The 24,241-nt window shown below is 36.6% G+C and overlaps 1 protein-coding gene across 1 annotated transcript in view; it reads left to right on the forward strand.

Moving 5' to 3' along the window:
* Window positions 1-24,050, forward strand: part of NDUFAF2 (NADH:ubiquinone oxidoreductase complex assembly factor 2) — a 125,955-nt gene extending 101,905 nt beyond the window's left edge. Inside the window, exon 4 of the mRNA XM_045565734.1 lies at window positions 23,727-24,050. Within this exon, the coding sequence (XP_045421690.1) occupies window positions 23,727-23,978 (252 nt within the window). The 3' untranslated portion in view covers window positions 23,979-24,050. The remainder of the gene's footprint in view (window positions 1-23,726) is intronic.
* The last annotated feature ends 191 nt before the right edge of the window (window positions 24,051-24,241 follow it).

Raw genomic sequence — 24,241 nt, forward strand, 5'->3', positions numbered from 1 at the left:
AAACAAGATATTCAGAAAAAACTAAAAAATTAGATACTTGAAATGTGAAAATACCAAAGGCACTTATCATAGCAATATCCATAAAAAACAAATCAGTCTGTCTTAGTTCTTAGGAGTCCTTTTAAAAGCCTAATGTTTATATATTTTAATTATTCATGCTATTATTATCAAGCATCAGTATGTGCTCAATAGCTAACATAGTTTTTTTGTATACTTATTTTGTACATACCAACCTGTCCTAGTCTCATTAGACATAACACTGTTAAATAATACTTAGATTCAGTTTTTAGTGTCATTTTTTCTCTGTGAAAATGAACTACTCTGATACTTTAAAGTTGCAAGGAAAAAACATGCACATACTACCTTCAAAAATTGGATTTATTACATGTTTACACAGGAGCATTATGTTTTCAGTGATAGAGTTATTCTGGGATCTTTGGCTTCCAAGGCTAGAAAGGATATATTCTGAGTTTGAGCAGCTTCCTATTCTTTATTTACCTACTAGCATTTCTGCTTCCCCAAAGGAGAAGATGTGGTTGAATGGGTTTACCGCCATCCACAATGGGAGGTCCCTGCTGAGCTGAGTTTAATGCCAGTCATTTGACTCCCCTCATGCCTACCTCCCTCATTTGTGCCTGCCTTTCATCAGGCAAAGAGGTAGGGTTGTCTGCACTCAGAAGTTCCTGAAGTTCCATGGTACATACCTTCCAGTGTAGCTGTTGAGCACTTTTGGTACTCTGGCTTACCTGATACTATGATGTTACTTGATTTTTTCCTTTGTTTTATTAAAAAAATTAATATAATAATGTTTTTTAAAATTCTTAAATAGAAGTAACAAATTACCCCAAATCCTGTGGTTGGCTACACAACTTTTTATTTTGACAAGTTAATTTACCCATATAGACATTGATACATAGTTGTAATTGTGGTATACTAACTCTTTCGTATTTTGCTGTTTTCACTTAACTATCAAAATAAACATAATAGCATAACGCTTTGAGATTCCTTTTCTCTACGTATTTTCTTTGGTAATGACCTCTAACTCTGTGAAAACTAAGAAAATATGAAATTTACCATGTTTCCTCATTTTTTCTTTTCCTTCTTTCTTTCTCTTTCTTTCTTTCCTTTCTTTCCTTTTCTTTCTTTCTTTCCTTTGGCAGGGTCTCACTCTGTCATCAAGGCTGGAGTGCAGGAGCAGGATGATAGCTCACTGTAACCTCCAACTCTGGGGCTCAAGCAATCCACCTCCATCAGACTCCCAAGTAGCTAGGATTACAGGCACATGCCACCATGCCCAGCTAATTTTTAAATTTTTTTTAGAGGTGGGGTCTTGCTGTGTTGCCCAGGCTGGTCTCCAACTCCTAGGCTCAAGCGACCCTCTCATCTCAGCCTCCCAAAGCTCTGGGGTTATGGTGTGAGCCACCTATAATAACCATATAGGCCTGTGCTTTTGTAGAACAATGTAAAAAGTGAAAATGAATCATTTGAGTTTTTTGAGCTCCTCAGAATCTGTACTCTTAACCAATAAACTATTCTGCCTTTCTAACTGTAGGTATTTATTAATTAATTGTGCAAGAAATGTTTATGCTAGTTTATGTTATAAATCTTTTTGGTTTTCAAAACGTTGGTGTTAGGTAGGTCTTCCTTAGAAGCAGTATCTCAGATTTCAAGGATCCCACCTTTCTCAATCTAAAAGGTTTGCTTCTTATATACTTATCTACAAAGTAGAGGTCTGAACTTGAGCTTAGTTTATTCTTAGCACATTTTTCCCTCTATTTTGCCCTTTATCTGACTTTAAGGAGCAGAATATAAAAGGTTTTTTAAAAAAGTTGTATATAAGTAAGGTGCTATTATTCATTATTTTTAGACATACTCCTGCTCAGGTTCTTTTAAGATTCATCGAAACTTACTAGGTGCATATTAAAAAGTATACAGAATTAGTTCTGAACAGTTAACCTTCTGAGTCATATCATCAGTCACTAAGACAAGTTCCATTTAGGTTTTAAAACTGGGCTTAGATCCAGAGTGGAAAAGGTTAAAGGAGTTAAAATGAGGTTAGGAGTTTTTTTTAATCCACACTTTTTCTCAGTTATCTCACCAAAACAATTTATTTTTTTCCTCTCATCCTCTTTATGTGGGAGAAGTAATTATTTTACACAATCTAAATTTTAGGTAAATTGCTGCTGATCACTTTTATCAAATATATTTTGATACTTTTAAATGGAAGGAATAATGATGTTTAAGAAAATTTTGTTGATTGTATTGGTGATATACCCTATAACAGTGGTTCCCAACCTTTTTGGCACCAGGGACTGGTTTCATGGAAGACAGTTTTTCCATGGACTGGGGGTCAGAGGGATGGCTTCAGGATGATTCAAGCACATTACATTTATTGTATACTTTATTTCTTTTATTATTAAATTGTAATATATAATGAAATAATTATACAACTCAACATCATGCAGAATCGGTGGGAGCCCTGAGCTTGTTTTTCTGCAACTACATGGTCCCATCTAGGGGTGATGGGAGACAGTGGCACCTGAAGTGTGTTGATTATGTCCAGTCTGCTCCGTAATTTCATTTTCTGCTATCACTGCAGAAAACCCTGCTTCACAAAGATAGAATGTTGGAAATGGAAGCAGGCTTTTCAGTGCTTTTGTGGCAATCTCAGTATATTCCACCTTGACCTTAATCCACAGTGTATGGAGATTTGAAGTTGTCTCGAACAGACTTTTAAGGCCACCGTCATTTGCAGTCTCAAGCAATTGATCCTCTTCTAGCATGGACAAAGTCAGTTTACCTGGCTTATTCACAAACGGGTCGTGGATCCATTCCTTCCCATTTCGGGGTCTTTTGTGTTTGGGAAGTAATGCTCAAACTCTTTTGAAAGCTGAGATAGGTGATCATGCACCAGCTGGAAGAAAGAAGGCCCTGGCTCAGTCTCTTTCAAAATCCCTGCTAATGTTTGAAACATGTCAAAAATCCCATTGTTCACTCATCGCCCCTATAATTCCAGTGTGGCTTCAAATGCAGCCACTGTATCTGCCCACTTGAACACAGTTGTCGTTCTCCCCTGTGGTGACAGATTAAGTTTGTTGAGCAGGTTAAATATGTCACACAAGTAAGCAAGTTTTGCTACCTGTTCTGTGTCACTGAAATGTGCTGTGACTGTTTTTCTAAACAGTGGTGACTGTTTTTCTAAAAGTGGTGACTGTTTTTCTAAAAGAAATCTCTGGAGCAGCTCTCATAACTCAAAAACTCTGGCCAGCGATCTAGAAATCCATCTTACTCCTGTGTATAACAGAAAATGTGTATGCTCTGTGTCCATCTCCTCACAGAACTGTGCAAACGGACATGAGTTAAGGGCATGTAGTTTAGTGTGGTTGATAATTTTAATCACATCCTGCAAAACATTTAGTTCAGTTGACATTTTTTGGCCAGCCAGCACTTCTCCATGGATGATATAGTACATAGACTCACGTTCAGAAGTGACCTCCTTAACCTGAGTAGTGAAACCAAAAATCTGTCCATGCATATACCAACACAAAATGACCAGTTCAGTTTTCCTGATATGTAATCATTCAAAGACTTGAATAATTCTGCAGCTGTAATGTTGGTTGGCAATAAAAGCACACATAATATATCTTCATGCACATCCTCCTGAAAAATATATTGCACAAAAACAAGCATTGTTGCCTTGTCAACATCAGTGGACTCATCAACCTGGATTGCGTACCACGGTGACTCATTAATCCTAACAGTTGTGCCTCAACATCCTCTGCTATTACATCAATTCATCTAGTTATGATGCTAGCTGAAAGAGGAACATGTGCCACCTTTTGAACTGCAACCTCTCCTAAAAGTTCACGGGAAATGTCCTTAGCAGCAGGCAGGATCAACTCTTCACCAGGCTTCTTAGCTTTAGCAATGCAGTTAGCCACTAAGAATGATGCTCTCAGCACAGACATCTTTGATGAAGTGGTGGCCTTCAATAATTGCTTCTGTTCTTCGTGTTCTTGTTTTTTTCTTTTGAAAACCTCCAAAGGCTGTCCTTTTTTTTTTTTTTTTTTTTTTTTGAGACAGAGTCTTACTTTGTTGTCTGGGCTGGAGTGAGTGCTGTGGAGTCAGCCGAGCTCACAGCAACCTTGAACTCATGGGCTCAAGTGATCCTCCTGCCTCAGCCTCCTGAGTAGCTGGGACTATAGGCGCAGGCCATCACACTCGGCTAATTTTTTGTTTCTATTTTTAGTTGACTGGCTAATTTTTTTTCTATTTTTAGTAGAGACGGGATCTCACTCTTGCTCAGGCTGGTTTCAAACTTCTGAGCTCAAGCAATCCTCCCGCCTCGGCCTCTCAGAGTGCTAGGATTACAGGCGTGAGCCACCACACCCGTCCCAAAGGCTGTCTTTTAATGCAGGGTGCTTGGCCTCTGTGTGGCAAAGTTGGAGAGTTGGTCACTACATACTATATGAAACGGGCTTAGAGAACGTGAATCACCTGTTGCAATGAACCCATAATTTAAATAGGACTCTTGGTATGTATTTTCTTTTAAATGCAGCTTTCATTTTGTTGGCAGTCATAGAGTCTTCTGCTGTCTCATCATTGAGGCTTTCCCCCTTTCCAAAGAAGCTGTCCAACGATGCTTGTTTTTTACTCATTTTTGCTGGGGTTAGCTTGTGGGCTTAACAAAACTGTGACTGAGAAAAGTGTGCAGTGCAGGAAAGAGGCATGGATGGAAGTGGCAAATAAAATAATGGGAGGGCCATGTGCAGACTAAAATAAGTGTTGGTTCTAACTTAAAGCCTGCCACCAGATGCAGCTGTACAATTGAAGTACATCAATTCACTTGCCACTATAAAGCCTGCCACCAGATGCAGCTTAATTGTCACTTGTCACTCACTGATAGGGTTTTGATATGAATCTGCAAGCAATTGATTTATTATGGTCTCTGTATAGTCAAACCCCTCTGCTAATGATAATCTTTATTTGCAGCTGCTCCCCAGCACTAGCATCACTGCCTCAGCTCCACCTCAGATCATCAGGTGATAGGTTCTCATAAGGAGCCACAACCTAGATCCCTCGCATGTGCAGTTTACAGTAGGGTTTGTGTTCCTATGAGAATCTAATGCTGCCGCTGATCTGACAGGAGGCAGAACTCAGGTGGTGATGTGAGTGATGAGGAGCGGCTGTAAATACAGATGAAGCTTCACTCATTCGCCCACCACTCACCTCCTGCTGTGTGACCCAGTTCCTAACGGGCCATGGACCAAGGTTTGGGTACTGCAGCCCTATAGGGTACCAAGCCACTATTGATTGCCTCTGATTTTATTGTATCTTTAGACATGCCTAATTTTAAATTTTCAAATATTTATCATAATATTTAGTGATAAAATACTATGCTCATTTGCTAAGTGTATTGTTCCTATGGTGATTAGGCATTTTATTTATTTTTCTGATATACACGTTTGTTGTATTTCTTGTGTTCAAATATACCTAATTTTCTTCTCAAATATCGTATTTTGCTGTCACTATAATGCATTTCTTTACCAGTATTCTAAAATGTGAATAAATGGATGGGTCATCTAGAGCAGGGTTTTTTAAATCTATAATGATACATTAGTGGGCTGTGAAATCAAATTGGTGGGCTAATATTTTTTTCTTAATGAAATAGAAGAAAACATGGACTAGATAATATCAGCATACAAAAGCTTATTAAGAGTACTTATTGTTTTCTGAAACTCTTATTTCAGGTACACATGCACATGCGTTTGTTTATCAAGTTGTGGTGTAAAACATATTTCTCACTGTGTTAGTTAATTTTATGTGTCCACTTGGCTGAACCATGGTATCCAGTTATTTGGTCAAATACTAGTTTAGATTATGCTGTGAAACTTTTTAAAGATGAAATTAACATTTAAATCAGTGGACTTTGAGTAAAGCAGATCAGCCTTTGTTATGTGAGTGGGCCTCATCAGCTAAAGACCTTAAAAAATACTGACATCCCTCAAGGAAGAGGAAATTCTGCCCACAGACTGCTTGCTGGCTTGAGCTGCAATATCAGCTCTTTCCTGGGTCTTCTCCAGCCTGCCAACCTGCCCTGCAAATTTGAACTTGGACTTGCCAGCCTCTGCAATCATGGGAGCCAATTCCTTAAAATCACTCTCTCTCACTCTGTCTCTCTGTGTAGAGAACCATAACTAATACACTCACTAAAGGTCATAGTCCAAAAAGTTTGAAAAATTACTAATCTTGAGGATCATTTTTTAGTCTAGTGGACTGGTATATATATAAAGTGCTTAGCCAGTACATAGCTTAAAATAAGCATTCAATAAGTGATAGGTGCTGTTATTTTACTATCATTTCTACTTGTTATTAAAGTCCACAAGAATCCTGATTTGATGTGAAGTTATACAGAAATAATTCTAAACTCTACACTCATTTAACACATTGACTGCCACACTAGAAAAAAGTTTTTTCCTGTAGCCACGGTGTTTATTATTATGAAAATAGAATAAAAATTTCAAAAAACAAAATGATCTTTCTAATTTAGTGAAACATTTGTTATTTTTTTATTGTTTTCTGTACATGAGTTATATACAACTTGAAAAATAGTTCATGTGGCCCCCAAGGTGAAGAGACGTGTTAATTACATATGCTTAACAAGGCCCTAGGCTTAAAACTAGTGTGAGTTAAATACAACTCACATGGCAGTTAATGTGTTAAACTATCTTTTTAAAAACATTAATCTATGTTCAAGAATAATGCCGTGGTATCTTCAATATTTAAAGAAATTATTATGAAATTTTCTATGTTTTTGTTTTCCCATTTGTATCGCCTAAGAGGTGCCTCTATTTTCTCACTGTAACATTAAAAATAATTTAATATATTTGACTTTTTTACAATGTAAAATATTTGAATTTCTGAAAATATAACTACTTTTTCTGTAGTTCAAGATGATTTTAAATTCTCAATCCCAATGGAAAAAGAGATAAGCATGTAAGAGCTCTGTGTTACATGCCTCTCATGCTCCACCTCACTTCTTTTTGTCCTATCTTTTACTCCAGCCTTGCTGCAGCAACCAGCTGCTCATTGGTGTAACCTCACTAGAGCTCTACTGAGTGTATTTTGTTTTCACTGTGGCATGGGATGTCTGTGGGGACCCAACCTGGAAGTGTGAAAGGGTTACATACCAGGTGACCCTTGATAACAAGAGCCAATGGATGAAAGCACCCTTTCTATCTCTTGGGTGAACAGTTTAAACATATTCAAACAATTCAGGCATATTCAGCTTCTCAGAAGGTTCAAGCAGGCGTTGGGTCCCAGCTCCCAGCATAGAGACCAACTCCAGAGTACACCTTTGTTTTGGCTTTCCTTCCTTCCTTGTTTCACACACTCCAGTATCTTGCTCCTCTTTCCTGGGATAACTTGTTTAACATTGTCTATATCACAACCAAAACTGTTGTCTTTAAGAGACATGAGCTCAAACTGTAAATGGTCAGAACCTAGTACAGTCGTGCATTGTTTAGTGATGGGGATATGTTCGGAAAAATGCATCATTAGGCAATTTTGTCATTATGCAAACATCAGAGAGTATACTTACATAAACCTAGATATTTAGCTTACTACATACTCAGGCTATATGGTATAATCTATTATTTCTAGGCTACAAACCTGTACAGTATGTTACTGTACTGAATACTGTAGGCAAATGTAACACACTGGTAAGTATTTGTGTTTCTAAAGATATCCAAACCTAGAACAGGTAAACTGGGACCACCATCACATATGCTGTTCGTAGTTGACTGAAACATCATTATGCAGCACATGACTGTAATTAAATTCAGCAGGCCAACTTATTTTGTCACTTGAGTGCACATTGGTTCTGATGGCACACAATGACATGTTCCTTAGGAATATCACTGAAATTGAGGGTGTGTGTGTACATGTATGTATCAGATATGCTTGAAAGTTGAAAATCAACTCAGTGGAATAAAATTCTGGGGTGTCATTTAGTACTTGCCCAGGCACTTGAGAGACTTGGAGGTTAATTTTTCGCAAACAGTTGGCTTGGTCTGCAAGTATACCTGAAGCTTACTTCATGCAGGAGTCTAGTGATTTTTTTTTTTTTCCCAGTAAGTGTTTAATTGAATAACTGTGTATTCTAGCCTAGCCAAGCTGACACATAAAACTGTCCTTCATAGATGATAGTTTTTAGTTATATTTCTTTCTTTAAAAGCCAGTGAGTTGTGAATGCTCAGGAATTTTGAGTCTTTAAATTCCTGGCCAGGAAGGTATGTGTGTGACCCAGTGAACAAAATAAAATGTGTTTTATCTTTTAGCTTCTAGCCTTTGGCCATGATACTTTGAATCAACCTTTTATTCTATTTTCTTTTAGTTATTAGCATACTGTATAATTTGGAATTTCTTTAAACAGGAAACAACAATTAGCACATTAATTAGTGCTGTATTTATACCTCTATTTTCCAAGACAGTTATTTCTTAGGTAGGATTAATACAACTATCAATATGAGAAAAATTTGCTGGAGTTCACATTCTTATTGGGAAATGAAAGACTTGTAAATTTGCACATACTTGTAAAATGTAAGTACATTATCACTTATTGATAAATGCTGCTAGCTAATTAACCCCTGAAGACCTTAGTTCAAACACGTTATTACAATTAGCAATGAAGGTGTAAATGTGAATCTCATAAGTCAGTTGGCTTAGTCTGTTTCCAGGTTAATGTCATATTTATGTGTATAATCTTTGTAAACACAATGTATGAGAATGAATTTAAAAGGAAGAAAATTAGGCCGGGTGCGGTGGCTCACGCCTGTAATCCTAGCACTTTGGGAGGCCGAGGCGGGTGGATTGCTCGAGGTCAGGAGTTCGAGACCAGCCTCAGCAAGAGCGATACTCCGTCTCTACTAAAAATAGAAAGAAATTATCTGGACAACTAAAATATATATATAGAAAAAATTAGCCGGGCATGGTGGCGCATGCCTGTAGTCCCAGCTACTGGGGAGGCTGAGGCAGTAGGATCGCTTAAGCCGAGGAGTTTGAGGTTGCTGTGAGCTAGGCTGATGCCACGGCACTCATCTAGCCCAGGCAACACAGCGAGACTCTGTCTCAAAAAAAAAAAAAAAGGAAGAAAATTATAAAATAAACTATGATCTTGATTCTTTTTTGGAGACAGAGTCTCACTGTATTGCCTTGGCTAGACTGCAGTGGCGTTAGCCTAGCTATCAGCAACCTCAAACTCTTGGGCTCAAGTGATCCTCCTGCCTCAGCCTTCCTACTAGCTAGTCTATAGGCATGCGCCACCATGCCCAGCTAATTTTTTCTATTTTTAGTAAAGATGGTCTCACTCTCTTGCCCAGGCTGGGCTCAAGCGATCCTCCTGCCTCGGCCACCCGGAATGCTAGGACTATAGGCATGAACCACTGCACCTGGCTGACTATGTTATTTTTTAAAGCGTTTTTCAAGTTAAAGGAGTATGTGTAATGTAGGGGAAAAAAACGGAGGGAAACAAATACAAAATTATAATGGTTACTTGGGTGGTGGGTTGATTTTTGTTTTCTTCTTTATACTTTTATGTATTTTATGCAACATAAAGGGAACATTTCTCTTTAATTAGGGAAATATTTACATTTTAAAGAGGAAATTAAGAATACTAGCTTGATGGTTTCTTCTTCCTAAAAGAAGTGACTGACAAATGGTGCAAAAGACATAATAAGGAAGAAGCTACCATAATATCCACTTCATTTCAGTTCAGCAAATATTTGTAAAGTGCTGCTGTGTTTTTGTTATCAGAAAATTAATACTTTTTCTGTCTTAATTCTAACATGACTGTTTATATAAATGTTTATTATTTCCTTTCTTCCACTACTCTTTACATACTTATTTTTCTATACTTACACTTTTGAATGAGTATTGTTTCTAGTGTCTAAAGATTTTTATTCAAATATCAGATTATGGCAGGATTTCTGTTTTGGACATAATACTCTCTTATGATGTGTCTAATTTTTTTTGTTATAACTTTATAAATATTTCATCCTAAAATTTCTCTTAATAATTACTAATATTTCCCATCTTTGATTTAGACAATATAGTCCTGTGTTATCAGTTAGAGTAGCCACTGTATTGTATATATGGCTATTACAATTTAAGTTACTTAAAATTAAAATTTTAAGTCTTCAGTCACCCTACCACGTTGACATCCTCAGTATAGATTAGAACTTTTACATTCATCACAGTGTGTTCTATTGGATAGTGTACATTTTTTAATAGAAAATTTTGATTTCTATTCTTTTTTGGTAAGTAGAATCAGATCTTAAATACCTGGCCACAATATTAGAATATTATAGGCAGTCTTTTGTTGACATGTATTTTGGACTATGATTGTTACCGTTTCCACTCCTAAACTCCCTGATGTTTTTTTAATTTCCATGAATGAATATTGTCATCTCTCTTCTTATGCCCTATATTTGGCCAATACAGTATCTATATTTGGAGAGTGGACTAATCCTTCATTATCTAAGAGCCTCACATGTTAAAATCTGGGTCTACTTCATCGTGTTTTATCATGACAAAGAAAACTTGAAATTGTGGTTCCAGTAGCATCTCTGGAAGAATACAGTGACTGACTGTGGAAGGATAAGTAGATGGCTGGGCATGTGTGAGGGGGAATGTCACTTTTTTAACTTTAAGTCGTTTTGCATCATTCAGATTTGATGCCATGTGCCTATATTTCTCATTTTAAAAGGAATAATTTTTTTCAAGTCCGTTAGATTCAAAGCCCACCTTAAGTTGGCCTTAATATTTAACTAGATGAAATGATCCCACAAAGAAATTTAAAATAGAATAAAATCTACATTTTAAACTATCTATATTGACAAAGCAGAAGGTTTGATTAATTAAAGATCTGGAGAGGCCTAAGCTTCAGATTAATGTAATTAGACCCTTCTCCCAAAATGGAAGATAAGCCTGTTGCTGGTTGGATATTAACTATGACACTTTTATATATTTAACATTTAGAAATGACTACTTTGATTTGTTATGGGCCAGTTCTTCTGATTTTCATTACCTAAGTAATCTTAGATAACTTTAAAGCCTGGCTATGATGATAGTTAATAACCTACTTATTAGGTTATTAAAATAGTAATACAGTATAAAATACTAATACATTCAGTGTGTTCTGCACTAGATGTGCCCTAACTCATATGCATCCAATCATATCATTAGCTTAGAAATTTGGTTATACCAAAAAAGCCATACTACAGCAGTACCAAAAGGAAAGATCCATTTCTGAAGGAAGCTGTGGAAGTGCCTTTTGCTTAAAGTAAATTTCAAAAATTTAGGTATTTGCTTAATTTAATTTCTTTTTTATTTAAAAAAATCATGTGTTTTTCTTTCATTTATTCTCAAAGTATGCAAAACACTTGGGTTAAAACTTGATTGCTTTTCATCTTTAATGTATGAAGTTCTTGATATGCAGTAATAAAATTAAATGTTTTCAGATTTGCACAATTGGATATAAGGTGAAATGTTAGAGAGGAAAATAAAGTTTTTGTGACAGGTGCTGTCTTTCAAACTGTTATTGGCTTTTCTATAATTATCTGTTTTGACAGTCTCTCTTCTTAAGACAGAGAAAAGGTTTATTTTAGTGAGGACTAATAAGCATAGGTTTCAGTAATTGTCTCCCCAGAAAGCGAAACTAATTGCGTTATTGATGATCATCAGGTTACATGGCAGTTTATCATAAAAACATTTCATTTCATATGTTTGTTGAAAATAATCTCACTAATATGATTTTCTATAGAATGATTTCCAGTTTTTAATGGATATTTTTATCAATAAATTTACATTGCATTGTGATTTAAATGTAATGATTTGTAAAAGTCATGGCATAGTATCACAGAGTAATACTTGTTAATAAAATTCATTTGTGTATTGGCACAATATTTGTATGTAATAAGTCCAGTGATATATTTAGGAAAGGTTAATATGTTGCACAGATTGGCCTATTAAACTGTATTAACTGGTTACCTCTGAAAGTTGCTAGAGTATGAACTTATTATTTTGAATATTGACAAGAAGAAAAATCTCAAGCATTTATCCTGCTGCTTTTACAGTACAGACTATTTCAGTAACCAAATAGTTGGTGGGAGAGAATTCTTTTTTTGGGGGGGGGGCATTTTTTTTTTAATTTCAGCATATTACAGGGCTACATTGTTTAGGTTACATATATTGCCTTTGCCCCACCAGAGTCAAGCATGTCCATCCCCCAGACAGTGCACACCACACCCATCAGGTGTGTATATACCCATCTCCTCCTCCCCCCTCCCACCTGCCTGACACCCAATGAATGTTACTACTATATGTGCACTTAAGTGTTGATCAGTTAATACCAGAGAATTCTTATTTATATAATAATGCCAGGTAATAAATTTAAGAATAACAGTAAGGGTAGAAAAATTACATTTTATAACCCCTAATGAAATAATATATTAAGGTAGTGATCATTAGTGGGTACTAAAAGCATTAGGACAAGGTCAATATGGGGTACTTTGTAATGGACAGATTGGACTGAAACCACCACTCAGACTGGGTCAACCAGACTTTGTTTCTCCTGATATGATACAGCTGAAGTTATGCCAAAAACTCTTACTTAACCTTCTAGATTAGGAGTCAGCAAACATTTTTCTAAAAGGCTAGTTAGTATTTTTATCTTTGCAGTCCATGTAGTCTCTGTCACAGCTATTCAACTCTGCTATTGTAGGATGAAATTGGACAAAGATAGTATATAATTGAATGAGCACGGTTGTGTCATGTAAAACTTTATTTATAAAAACAGGAGGTGGACCGGGTTTGGTTCATAGTTTGCTGAACTCTGCTTTAGATGGATTCTCTTGTGTGATCTATGGAACAGAAGCATCAGAATTACCTAGTAACTTGTTAGAAATGCAAATTTAGGGGCCTCACCCCAATTATCGAACCAGAAACTCTGGAAGTAGAGCCCATCAATCTGTGTTTTAACAAGCTTCCAGATGATTCTGAGGCATGCTAAAGTTTGAGAACCACTGCTCTAGGTCTATCCCAGTTTACCTGAAATACAGGGATAAAGAAACATGTAAAATGATACTACAAAGGATATAAGCCAAAATCAGAACATGAACTTAATGATTCTTACAAGTAAATCAGTAGGGATTGGGGTGGATGGTATATTTTTAGCTGCTGGCCTTCTCAAGCTGAATGGATATAGGAGTTTGAGGGGCCCACTGTTCAGAGTGCACATTTTTACTTAGCCGTTGTCCACCACCTCCATTTATAGTGTGGCACTTCGACCTAGCCTCCTCTGTGTCTCATGTCTCTACGTCTAAGCCTCTCTATATCAGTTTCTTCAGAGAATAAATATATCTGTTGTCTTCCATGGGAATGGAGAAATGGGAATATTTAACTGCTGAGTTGGATGTGGCATCCTGGATAGTTACTTACACAGACTTTCAAATCTTCCAGCTTTTAGTCCTTTATACCTCACTCCCACTTTCTGGAATTTCTGCTTTCTGAGCTTTTCTGTCGTTCTCTAGAGTAGATTGCTTTTTCTCATCAGTGTCCCTCTTTGCAAACATTTAGGTTTGTTTTTCTACCTGCTAAAGTATTTGCTAATCTATTTATTTCCACCTTTTTATATTGTGATTTGCTATTTTAGTTGACACCTACCTTGTTTATCAAAAAAAGGGGGGCTTTGAGTTGCTAATCTTGGTATTCCTTTTATTTAGGGGTAGGTTTCTAAAAAGAGAGGGGGGAAAATTGAGACTCTTGTAATGGAAAGTCTGTTTCCAAATTTGATTTGACCATACAACTTTTTGGTATGTTGAGCACTTTTTAATTTCCTGAGAAGCTAGTGTAGTCTATGGAAGACTACTTGGGCAATGTTCCTCACCTCCTCACCTGCCATTTACTTCTAACCCACTGAAGTCTGCATCTGCCTCCATCACCTCCTTCAAACTGCTCTCACAAGGTCACCAAATACCCCTTTGTTGCTAAGTCCAATGGTTAGTTCTAACTCCATCTGTATTTCATAGAATTGACCACTGCCCTCTCTGAATTTCTTTCACCTTGTGGCTTCTTTATTATCTTAGTTTTATTTTCCCTCCAAACTAGGACCTGAGACAAGAATTTGGATACAAGTAGTTTATTTGCAAGGCCATACCTAAAAGCATCAGAGTGGAAAAGTAAGAAAGCGAAAGGAGGAAGGTCAGTGAAGGCAGGTTAATAAGTTGGTTAAATGCTGTGGGCAACTGGGGCTCAGTTTTGCTGGTAACCCTTGGAGAGACTGTGTAGAACACATCACAGAGTTGTTCCCCTTAGGAGTAAGGAAGCTGAGGTATTTATCCACCAATTCCTTGCTAAGGCTCACTTGTGGGGAGTGTTAATTCCCTGGTATTTTCATCCTGCCCACTGTGCGAGGTGAATATGCTCCCATAGCAAGGAATGCCCTCAGACCAAAAAATACAGATGTTTGAAGGAAGAAACTAGCTGCCTCTAAATAAATTGTTCAGAAAGCTACAGAGTAGTAAGCTGAGAGAATAGGAGTGAGGCATCAATATTTACTACTCTTACCAGTGCTTTTCTGATCATTCTCTCACTTTTTAGACTATTCTTTCTCAATCTATTGTTGGTTCATGTTTTTCTTTTGCCTCTTAAATGTTAGTGGTCCACATGAAGGTTCTATCCTTGGCCTTTGGCTCTTCTTGTTCTCCACCTCTTCCCTGGACAATCTCATCCTTAGACATGGCTTCAGCCACCACATATACTTCCAGATTTCCAGCCCCATCCTCTCTCTTGGGCTAGACCCATGGAGTCTTTTATTAATTCATTCAACAATTATTTTTTCAACACCTACATTATGTACTAGGCTTGATGCTGGGATGTTACGGTGAACTACACATATTCCTGGCCCTTGGAGTTTATATTCTTTATAAAAAGCCATGTAAACAAATATTTCAGTAATAAAGATTTTCAGATATTATGATAACCACTATAAAGTAAACTGAATGTTGTACTAGTGTCTGATTAGGAATGTCACTTTTGATAGATTAGCCAGGGAAGTTCTCTTTAAGTTGTTGATCTTCCCTTCGGCATGAGGTTCGGCTAGCCACGTGAAGAACTAAAAGAAGAAGCCTTTCAGACACAGAGCAGAAAGGAGCCAAGTGAAGTGTTTAAAGAACAGAGAAGAAGCCAGAGAGGGTGGAGTGTGATAAGCAAAGGGGAAAGTGACATGAAATGAGATTGGAGAGGTAGACAGCAATCAGGTCACCTGGGGCCTTGTCAAGGTTGGATTCCTCAGGAGCAGACATTGAAACAGAGTTGGGGTAGAAGATATTCATTAGGTATCCTTGGAAAGGAAGACGAAAAAAATAGAAGTGGACAGAGGACAAAGTCGAACTGTGTTGCAGGCCCAACAAAGCTTTAGCCAACTCAGTGGGAAGCTCTGGAGCAGGTATTGCCCATCATCTGGTTGAAATGGCCAGGTCTTTATACCCCTGCCTGCCTCACTCAGACACCAGATGTGGGTTGGGCTGCCCTGGGAAACCACTAGAAAGGCAGCTCTCTGCAGCTGGGGCACATGCTAAAGTTGTTGACAGCTGCAGGCTGTCTGCTCACAGCACTCACTGCAGCTGGGAAGCAAGGCCTTCTGTAAAGAAGGATCTCATCAGAGTATCTCCATATCTGCCACAGGCAAGTTTGGGCTTTGTTCCAAGGACCCACTAAGGGGTTGTTAGTGGGAATTGGCATGAAAGGTCACTCTGCTTGCTATGTGGACATGAAATCACAGACGACCAAGGAGACAATTATAGTCCAGGCAAGAGACGCTGTTGACAATGGATGGAAAGAAATGCACAATTCAGGATACATTTTGGAGAAAGAATTGATAAAATTTAGGGCTAGGTAGGTGTAGGAGGTAAGGGAAAATAGGAATAGTTTTAGTAAATGTACACAGTTGTATAAGAGAGACTGATTTAGCTACTGCTTGGCTGAAGTGCTTCTTCCCACCATGGGGACATCCCAGTAGCAACCTCCTCCTCCCTAGATTCTGCCCACTGGTATGCATTTGATATGTCATAGTGACTACTTTGAGAGTATGGTAATTAACTTTTAGGGCAGCCAATTAGCTAGAAGGCCCCTCTTTATTTTCAAGATATGACGCTTTGCTTTAGAGCTTGTCTGTATCTTAGCATATGAGGAAAGGGAGACAAGGCCCAGTTGAAACAAGGAAAAGTTGCTAGGGGTCAGGGGAACACTAGTCAGGCAGCACTATACTGATGTACTGAGCCCAGCTCTATGCTGAGCCGTGTGTGTGGCTTGGTGAGAACTGTGCAAGGCAGTAATGAGTAGTAGAAAGAGAATATAGTGGAGGCAGAAACCTGTTTCAAGTGTAGGCTAATCATGTGACCCTAAGTTAGCCCTCTGAGCCTCAGTGGTCTCTGGACATATTTAATTTAAAATGCCTGTTAGATATCCAAGTCTAATCAATTAGATAGTTGGATATATGATTCTGGAGCTTAGGGAGCAGTCAGGCTTGAAAGTATGGCTTTGAGACTCTTCAGCATATGTATTTAAACTAATAGGATTGGAAATGATTACTCTGGGAGAGAGTGCAGATGCTCCTCCACTCACGACGGAATCACATCTTGATAAACCTTTTGTAAGTTGAAAATATCATGGTCAAAAATGTATTTAACACACCTAACCTATCAAACATCATAGCTTAGTCCAGCCTACCTTACATGTACTCAGAGCACTTACATCAGCCTATAGTTGGGCAAAATCTCTGGTAACACAATAGAGTATTGGTGGTTTACCCTCATGATTGTGTGGCGGACTAGAAGCTGTGGCTCAGTGCCACTGCCGAGCATCATGAGAGACCTATTGTGTGACATATCACTAGCCTGGGAAAAGATCGAACTTCAGATTTTGGTTTCTGCTGAATACTTGTTGCTTTTGGACTATCATAAGGTTGAAAAATCCTAAGTTGAATGAATCATCGTAAGTTGGAGACTGTATAGTAAGAAAGCCTAGAGTTGAGTCCTGAAGCACTTCAGTGTTCAGAAGGTTGGCTAAGAAGAAGCTAACAGTTTGATACAAGATATTTGGATATTTTACAGAAATCTCAAATTTGGTATGTTTAAAACAGAACTCCTCTTCTTTTTCTATATTTCCAACCGTGGTTAATGGTATTATCTGTCATCACTCATTAAAAACAGGGATTGTCCTGATCTCCTTTTCCTGCACATACTTGGTGACCAAGACCTTTCTCCTATTGAATAGCTTAACAATCTGTCTTTTCCTCTTTGTCTCACTACCATTGCCTTGGTTCCTGCCCTAATGATTTTCTCACTTGCATTTCTGCAGCATCTTATCTGATTTCTCTGTTACAATCTTACTTTCCTCCAGTCCAATTTTTACAGTTTCCACAGTCATCTTTTTAAAAATACTGTATAAACATGTAAGTCTCCTGGTTATGACTGCCAGATTTAGCAAATAAAAACACAGTGTACCCAGTCAGATTTGAATTTCAGATAAACAATGAATAATTGTAAGTGTAGGTATGTCTCAGACAACATTTAGGACATAATACTGAAAAATTATTTATTATTTATCTGAAATTCAAATTTAACTGAGCATCCTGTATTTTATCTGGAAATCCTGCTCTTCTAAGTCCAAAATGTTTCACCATTGCTTTCAGGATAAAATCTAAATATCCTAACACTGCATTACAAGATTCAGCATGTTCTGATTTTTGCATACCATATGAACCACTTGTTCAGTGTCCTGAATTTGCTGTGCTGCCTTACTCCTCCATACCTCTGAACATGTGCTTACCTCCTCTAGAATGCCCACTCTCTTCTCAGTTCTCTGGTTAATTCCTATTGTTTGTTTAAGACTCAAGCATCACCTTCTCTAACCCCTCAGTCCCCACTTTGTGGATAATAATTGGTACACCAACTTTTCTTCTACATATTCATAACATTCTTTGCTTAATATTATCACAGAACTTATCATATTGTACTTAATTACTTTTAACCTATCTCTCTTCCCTAGATTGTGAGTTCTTTGAACACAGGATAAAAGTTGTGTCTTTTAACTCTATCTTTGGCGCTTAGTGGGCTCTCAATTAATGTATGAATGAACCAATGAGTGAATGAATGGGAAAGTAGGAAAGGACCCATAGCATTAACCATATAATTGGCAATGGGCACATATGCAGCTCTTTCCTATCTTGACTCCTGGGTAAGTCTGCCTTACAAGCTACCTCCTTTGCCTGTCCTCCTCTCTGTCCCCCAAGGAAGCGCCATAAGAATAGGCACCAGGTTTTGATCTTTGTATCTCTAGACCCTTAAATTGTAGGTGCTCAGTATATAATTATTGAATGAATGAAAGAATGCAAAGACGAATGAATGAATGAAGTTATGTTTCAGGGCCATAGCTCCTATCCTCCCCTGTATCAGGTCCTGGGGAGTGCGACTTATGGCCTCATTTCTGATTCCCTAAGACTGGGTCTATAAAGCCTGAGCTGCATCTTCTTTAACTCTATGTCTCACCTTTTTTTGCCCAACTCTTCTTTCCTCTCTCAGCCTAAGAGAAAACTCTTTTCTCCCTCCAGCAGCTGGCACGTAACAGCTCAGTGGATGATAGCAATCATTCACAGATGGAGCCTCCTTTTTCCTCTGGGGCTCTTTCTTTTCTTCTCTCAGAGGCTACCATTGGAAAGCCATGGGGACGTGACATTGCCTTTTCTCCCAGGGATTATGGTCTTTCCCTTTCTCACACAAGGGAGCAAGGTTTTCTTTGTCTCCCACCAGGGTAGTTCAATTAAATAGGAACTGAAGTTAAGTGACTCTAATTATTTTTTATTAATGTTTAACTGCTAAATTTCTTTTTCAATTAAATAATGTGTCTTTATGCTCAGAGGTCCTTTTTTTGCATATATATGGAAGTTCATTTATTTTATTAAAGGAAATACCACCTGCAAAACTATTAATGACTTGAGCTCTGTGATTAGTTCATTTTAGTGACATTTCGAGATTTAATAATTAATCTAGCCCAAGTTCAGAGAAAGAAAACTCAATGCCAGAAATTCTTAGCCAGCAAAGAATATAAACAAATATTACAATTTTCCCCTTAAATAATAAGAACCATTGAGATCAACTTCTTGCAATTATAAATGTTGAGGAAAAAAATGCATAAGGAAAGTTCAAGAAAGCATGTCAAAACAACAAAATTCAATGTACGTTTTCATTATTGTAATTGATCAAAGGATGTTTGCGATAGATTTGAATGTGAATAAATTAAATATGACATTGATTTGGCAGAGGCACACTAGTGATTGGCAAGAACACATAGCAAGAGCAGCTTCTGCTAAAGCAAACTCACTTGGCTGTTGTTTCATTCTAATAGATTTCTTAGCAACCCAGCACTATCATACTAACCTAAGCTCTGTCATTTATTTACCCTTTGGTTTCTACTCCTATTAAATTTATTTTTTATTACTAATCTAGCAGGTGTTGCCTTGGATCTGAATACTGAATACCTTTTGGTGACCTATGCACCTCTTTCTTTTTTTTCTTCTTACATAGACTGAAAAAGAGTGATCTAATAACTTACTATTTCATCCTGGCAGTTCAACTTGTAGAACTAGAAAATGTAATTTAATTAAACAATTTGGCAATATTTTCAAGCTTAGACATTGCTATAGCATTTGCTAGGCCTGAATTATTTCTCAGCATGTTACAAAATTGACATTGTAAAAAGAATATTCAGCTCAGAACATTTTTGATACACCAAGTTCCCATTATAATTATGTTGAGAGTGGGGGCGTGAATGGTATAGTTTGGGAGGCTACTTTCCGGGTGTAACCATCTTACAGTAAACAAATGTTACCGGTATGGGGTCCTGAAACACACTTCATACCAAATTTCATTTATAATCTATTTACTAAATCTGTATTCTTGAAGAAAAAATTTTAATTGACTCAAAGGCAATAAATACACTCATACTTTAAAAGTTTTAATGTTCGTTAACATAAAAATTATTCATTAGTATGTGTAGTTTAAAATACAGAAAGAAATTAACAGAGCTATCAAGGTCAAACTTATCCTATATATAGTACATGCTTGGCAAGAATGTATGGATTTGGGAGAATGTATTTAGTAATTTAAATATTTTAGAAAGTTGCTGTTTCTCTTAAACAAAAAGTTTTATTATTAATATATCTTTATCTTATGTGCACTTTGAAAAGTTTATATCCGCTCCAGTAGATAGTAGAGATATATTTACCTTAAGCTTTTGTCACAAAGGTACTGCTAATTTATAATTTTAAATAACTTTATAAATTCAGATTTCTATTTTTCATATGTAATATAACTTGAACTTTATAAAATAGGCCATAGTTCTATTCCCATAGAAGACTAAAAAAGAACCCAGTGACATGGGCATAAGACTGACTCCTGAGTCTTGCTCTTGAATATAGTAAACTTTCTAACAATGAAGCACTGTTGAACTTATTTCAGACTATATTTAGATTTTGTCTTGGCATGTGTTTTGAACTTAAGTTTGAACATAGTTACATGTGATATACTTGGAATTCACAAGTACTTGAAGCTAAATGGAAACCCTTTATAAATACTAAACTTCAGAGAAGCATGGAGCCAGAACATTAAGAAAATGAGGTATGATATATATACATATATATATATGTATGTGTGTTTGTGGTGTATATATATGTATATGTAGGTATTCAACCTGCCTTTTTTTCTAGCTGGATTCATAGCACTTTTAAAGCAAAGTTTATAATTCCCTAACAAAGGGCCGAGCATTAGCGCTATTCTATTTCCATATCTATCAATATAAAAATGATTCAAATAATTTTGAAGTCTACTATAGTTTTATATTTAACATGAATTTCACACCATCACCATCATATATGTGTATCCCCCCTTTCATATAAACAAACTGAGATTAAAAGAAGTTAAGTGGCTTTCTTGGTCTCATACAGAAGCAACAGTAGGGGTAGTTGTTAAGTAAATCATGGTATAATACAAGTGATAAAATATCATAGTCATCTTTTTTTAAATGTTGAAGAAAAATATTTATTGATAGGAAGAAAAGCAATAGGTATAATGATAAATTTGTTTAAAAAAATACAAACATTTATTTATTTATTTATTTATTTTTTTTGAGTCAGAGTCTCACTTTGTTGCCCGGGCTAGAGTGCTGTGGCGTCTGCCTAGCTCACAGCAACCTCAAACTCCTGGGCTTAAGCGATCCTACTGCCTCAGCCTCCCCAGTAGCTGGGACTACAGGCATGTGCCACCATGCCCGGCTAATTTTTTTTTTCTATATATATTTTTAGTTGGCCAGATAATTTTTTTTCTATTTTTAGTAGAGACGGGGTCTCGCTCAGGCTGGTCTCGAACTCCTGACCTTGAGCGATCCACCCGCCTCAGCCTCCCAGAGTGCTAGGATTACAGGCGTGAGCCACCGCGCCCGGCCTAAAAAAATACAAACATTTATGTGAGGAAAGACCCCCATGGTCTAGGTTTAACCTTACACAAATAATGGAACTTACTGCTAATTGATAAACATATAGAGACGTAAGGTGGTATTGTTCCAAGGAATGGTAAGGAAAAATACTTGCTTTATAGTAGCTTCTACTCCAAAATAGACTTTCTTAAGAGATGATTTCTATTTGTCTTTTTTAAGTCTACAATTCCTATATTCTCCACCTAACTAGACTAACTTAGAAGAGTAACAATGCATAAAGAGAAATTATGTGAAGGCAGGAACAAGGAAAAGAGAAGAGATTTTCCCATTTCCTTTTAAACAGAAGGCATATGCATATACCAGCTATAAGACTGCAGCAGTAGAGGTGAGGTAAATAAAGTAGATATGGACAAAGCTTCAGGGGATGTGACTGATCCTTTTATACCAAAACTAACCAAGCTTCATACCAACTTCTGAGGATCCTCTTGCTTCTTGAGGTTGGTTACTAGTGCAAGTTTAACCTGGTCCTGAACCTTTCTCCTCCAAAGAACAAGCTTCCATGAAGACACAGAACTTGAAGAGGGTATGGAGATAGGAAAGCATATTTTTGTCTACATCCATTATTTCCAGTATGATACTGAGGGATTTCCTCTGATGTAGGATCAGCTCACCTAAGAATTCTATAGGGTGTAGGAAAGACAAAGCCTGATTCCTCTACTCTCACTTTCATTTGTAGCAACTGCTCCAGAACTCATAGTCACCATGGTTATTAAACTACTCATGGGGAATTGCTCTGTGTTATGAAAATTACAAGAATATTTATAGATATTGTCTTTCCCACATATATTTGCTTTGAGGGGGAAGTTTCATTAGATGGGCCTTTCTTCACATCTAAAAGTATAACACTATAACCACAAAAACTTTTTTCTCCTTTAAATACAAAGCATTCTTTTAAATAATTATATCGGTGCTTGCCTTTTTAAAGGACTATACGGTATTACTTGTAATTCACTTTAGGAACAGAAAGGTTATATCATACATTCAGATGCCTAGATGTTGCCCTTCAAATGTCATTTTTTAAAGTGTTGAAATTTAAAAATAACTTGAACTTTTGTTGTCAATGTTGACAGATATTAGTTACATTAACATTTTAATTTCATATTACAAGGGACATCTATGTTCTTAAAGAAAAAATAATACAGATAAGTAGAAAGAACATTTAAAAAATTCACCCATTTAGACATAATCATTGTTAAGACAGAAGAAAAGAGAAAGCAAGAATCAATAGATAAAAGATGTAATTACTATATTTCATCTGTTTTTTAAGATGCACATCTTTTCAGATTTTAACATCTCTGAAATCAGGATGTTTGTGTAGGAGTTTGCCTTTCTTTTATATTGCTACATAATGATGCTTCTTAAATGTGATGGTCTTTTATTCAATGAAGTATAGTAATAAAATAGATTCATTGTAATTTTTGGTATAGATCCTCCTTGATAGAAATCTAAAGAACAGAACTACATTGCACAAATTGTTTGCACTGATTTGAGAAAGTATTTCCAGTAACAAAGTGCCTCTCTGGAACTGGTGTCTAGGGCATGCTGAACTCTGATTCTATTCCTGTCCTCCTTTTCTCTGCCATACCATTCTAGAGACAGGGAAATAAAGGGGGCTTGATTTTGGCACTATAGATGGTGGCCTTAGCATTCACATTTTAATTCTCTCAGCCAAAAAAAAAAAAAAATGCTAGGAACACCATCTCTTCCTCTTCATTGGAAGAGTAGTCACTGATGATGAGTTTTAAGGCAGAAAATAGGTGTTAAGCTTAGAAAATCTTTGGTAGAGTGACTCTTTGCTCTTGTGTAATATTTCACATTAAATAGTTTGTTTCACTTTTGGGGTAGTAAGTATTACTATTTTGTGGCACTTCATGTCTTTTGAAATATTGTAACATAAAATCAGGACAGAGTTGTTTAATTCATATAGCACTGGTATATAATCATACAGCTTTTTCAAACTTATCCTATACATATCTGTATATTAATTGCAAAGCAAGTATGTATATATGTATTTATATGTGTATATCTATATGTATATGTTTTAATTTTGTATTCATAAAAACTGTACTTTTGTTTTAACTAGAATTTTAATATCTGCTATTTATATACACATGCAGGAAATACTAAACAACGAAAAATATAGAGAAGAAATAAAAATAAAAAGCAAAACTTTTTATGAAAATGAAAAACTCCCTAGTAAAGAGACCAAAGAGGAACTCTTCGCTCCACCAGTTCAAACTCAAATCAAAGGGCATGCCTCTGCTCCTTACTTTGGAAAGGAAGAACCCTTGGCGGCTCCCACTAGCACTGGTAAAACCTTTCAGCCAGGATCCTGGATGCCACAAGATGGCAAGAGCCACAATCAATGAATGCATTATGGTAAAATCTTTTCATTTATATGAATGTGTCTACTTTAACAAATAAAAGTAGTAAAAAGTTAATTTTGAATTTTCCAAATGTTTAGTAGTTCTCCATTTCATTAAGCTTAAGAGTTCATTTTTAGTATGCATAAAAAATGTGAGATTATGATCTATGTAAGTCTAAACTCTTTTATACTTAAATCCTTCATTTGATTTAGTCGTCACTGCTTATGAATTTGCTTAAATTTCTTTTTCCTTCTTTGGGTTACTCC

The sequence above is a fragment of the Lemur catta genome, chromosome 12 (assembly GCF_020740605.2).
Source record: "Lemur catta isolate mLemCat1 chromosome 12, mLemCat1.pri, whole genome shotgun sequence".
NCBI classification, from domain to species: Eukaryota; Metazoa; Chordata; class Mammalia; order Primates; family Lemuridae; genus Lemur; species Lemur catta.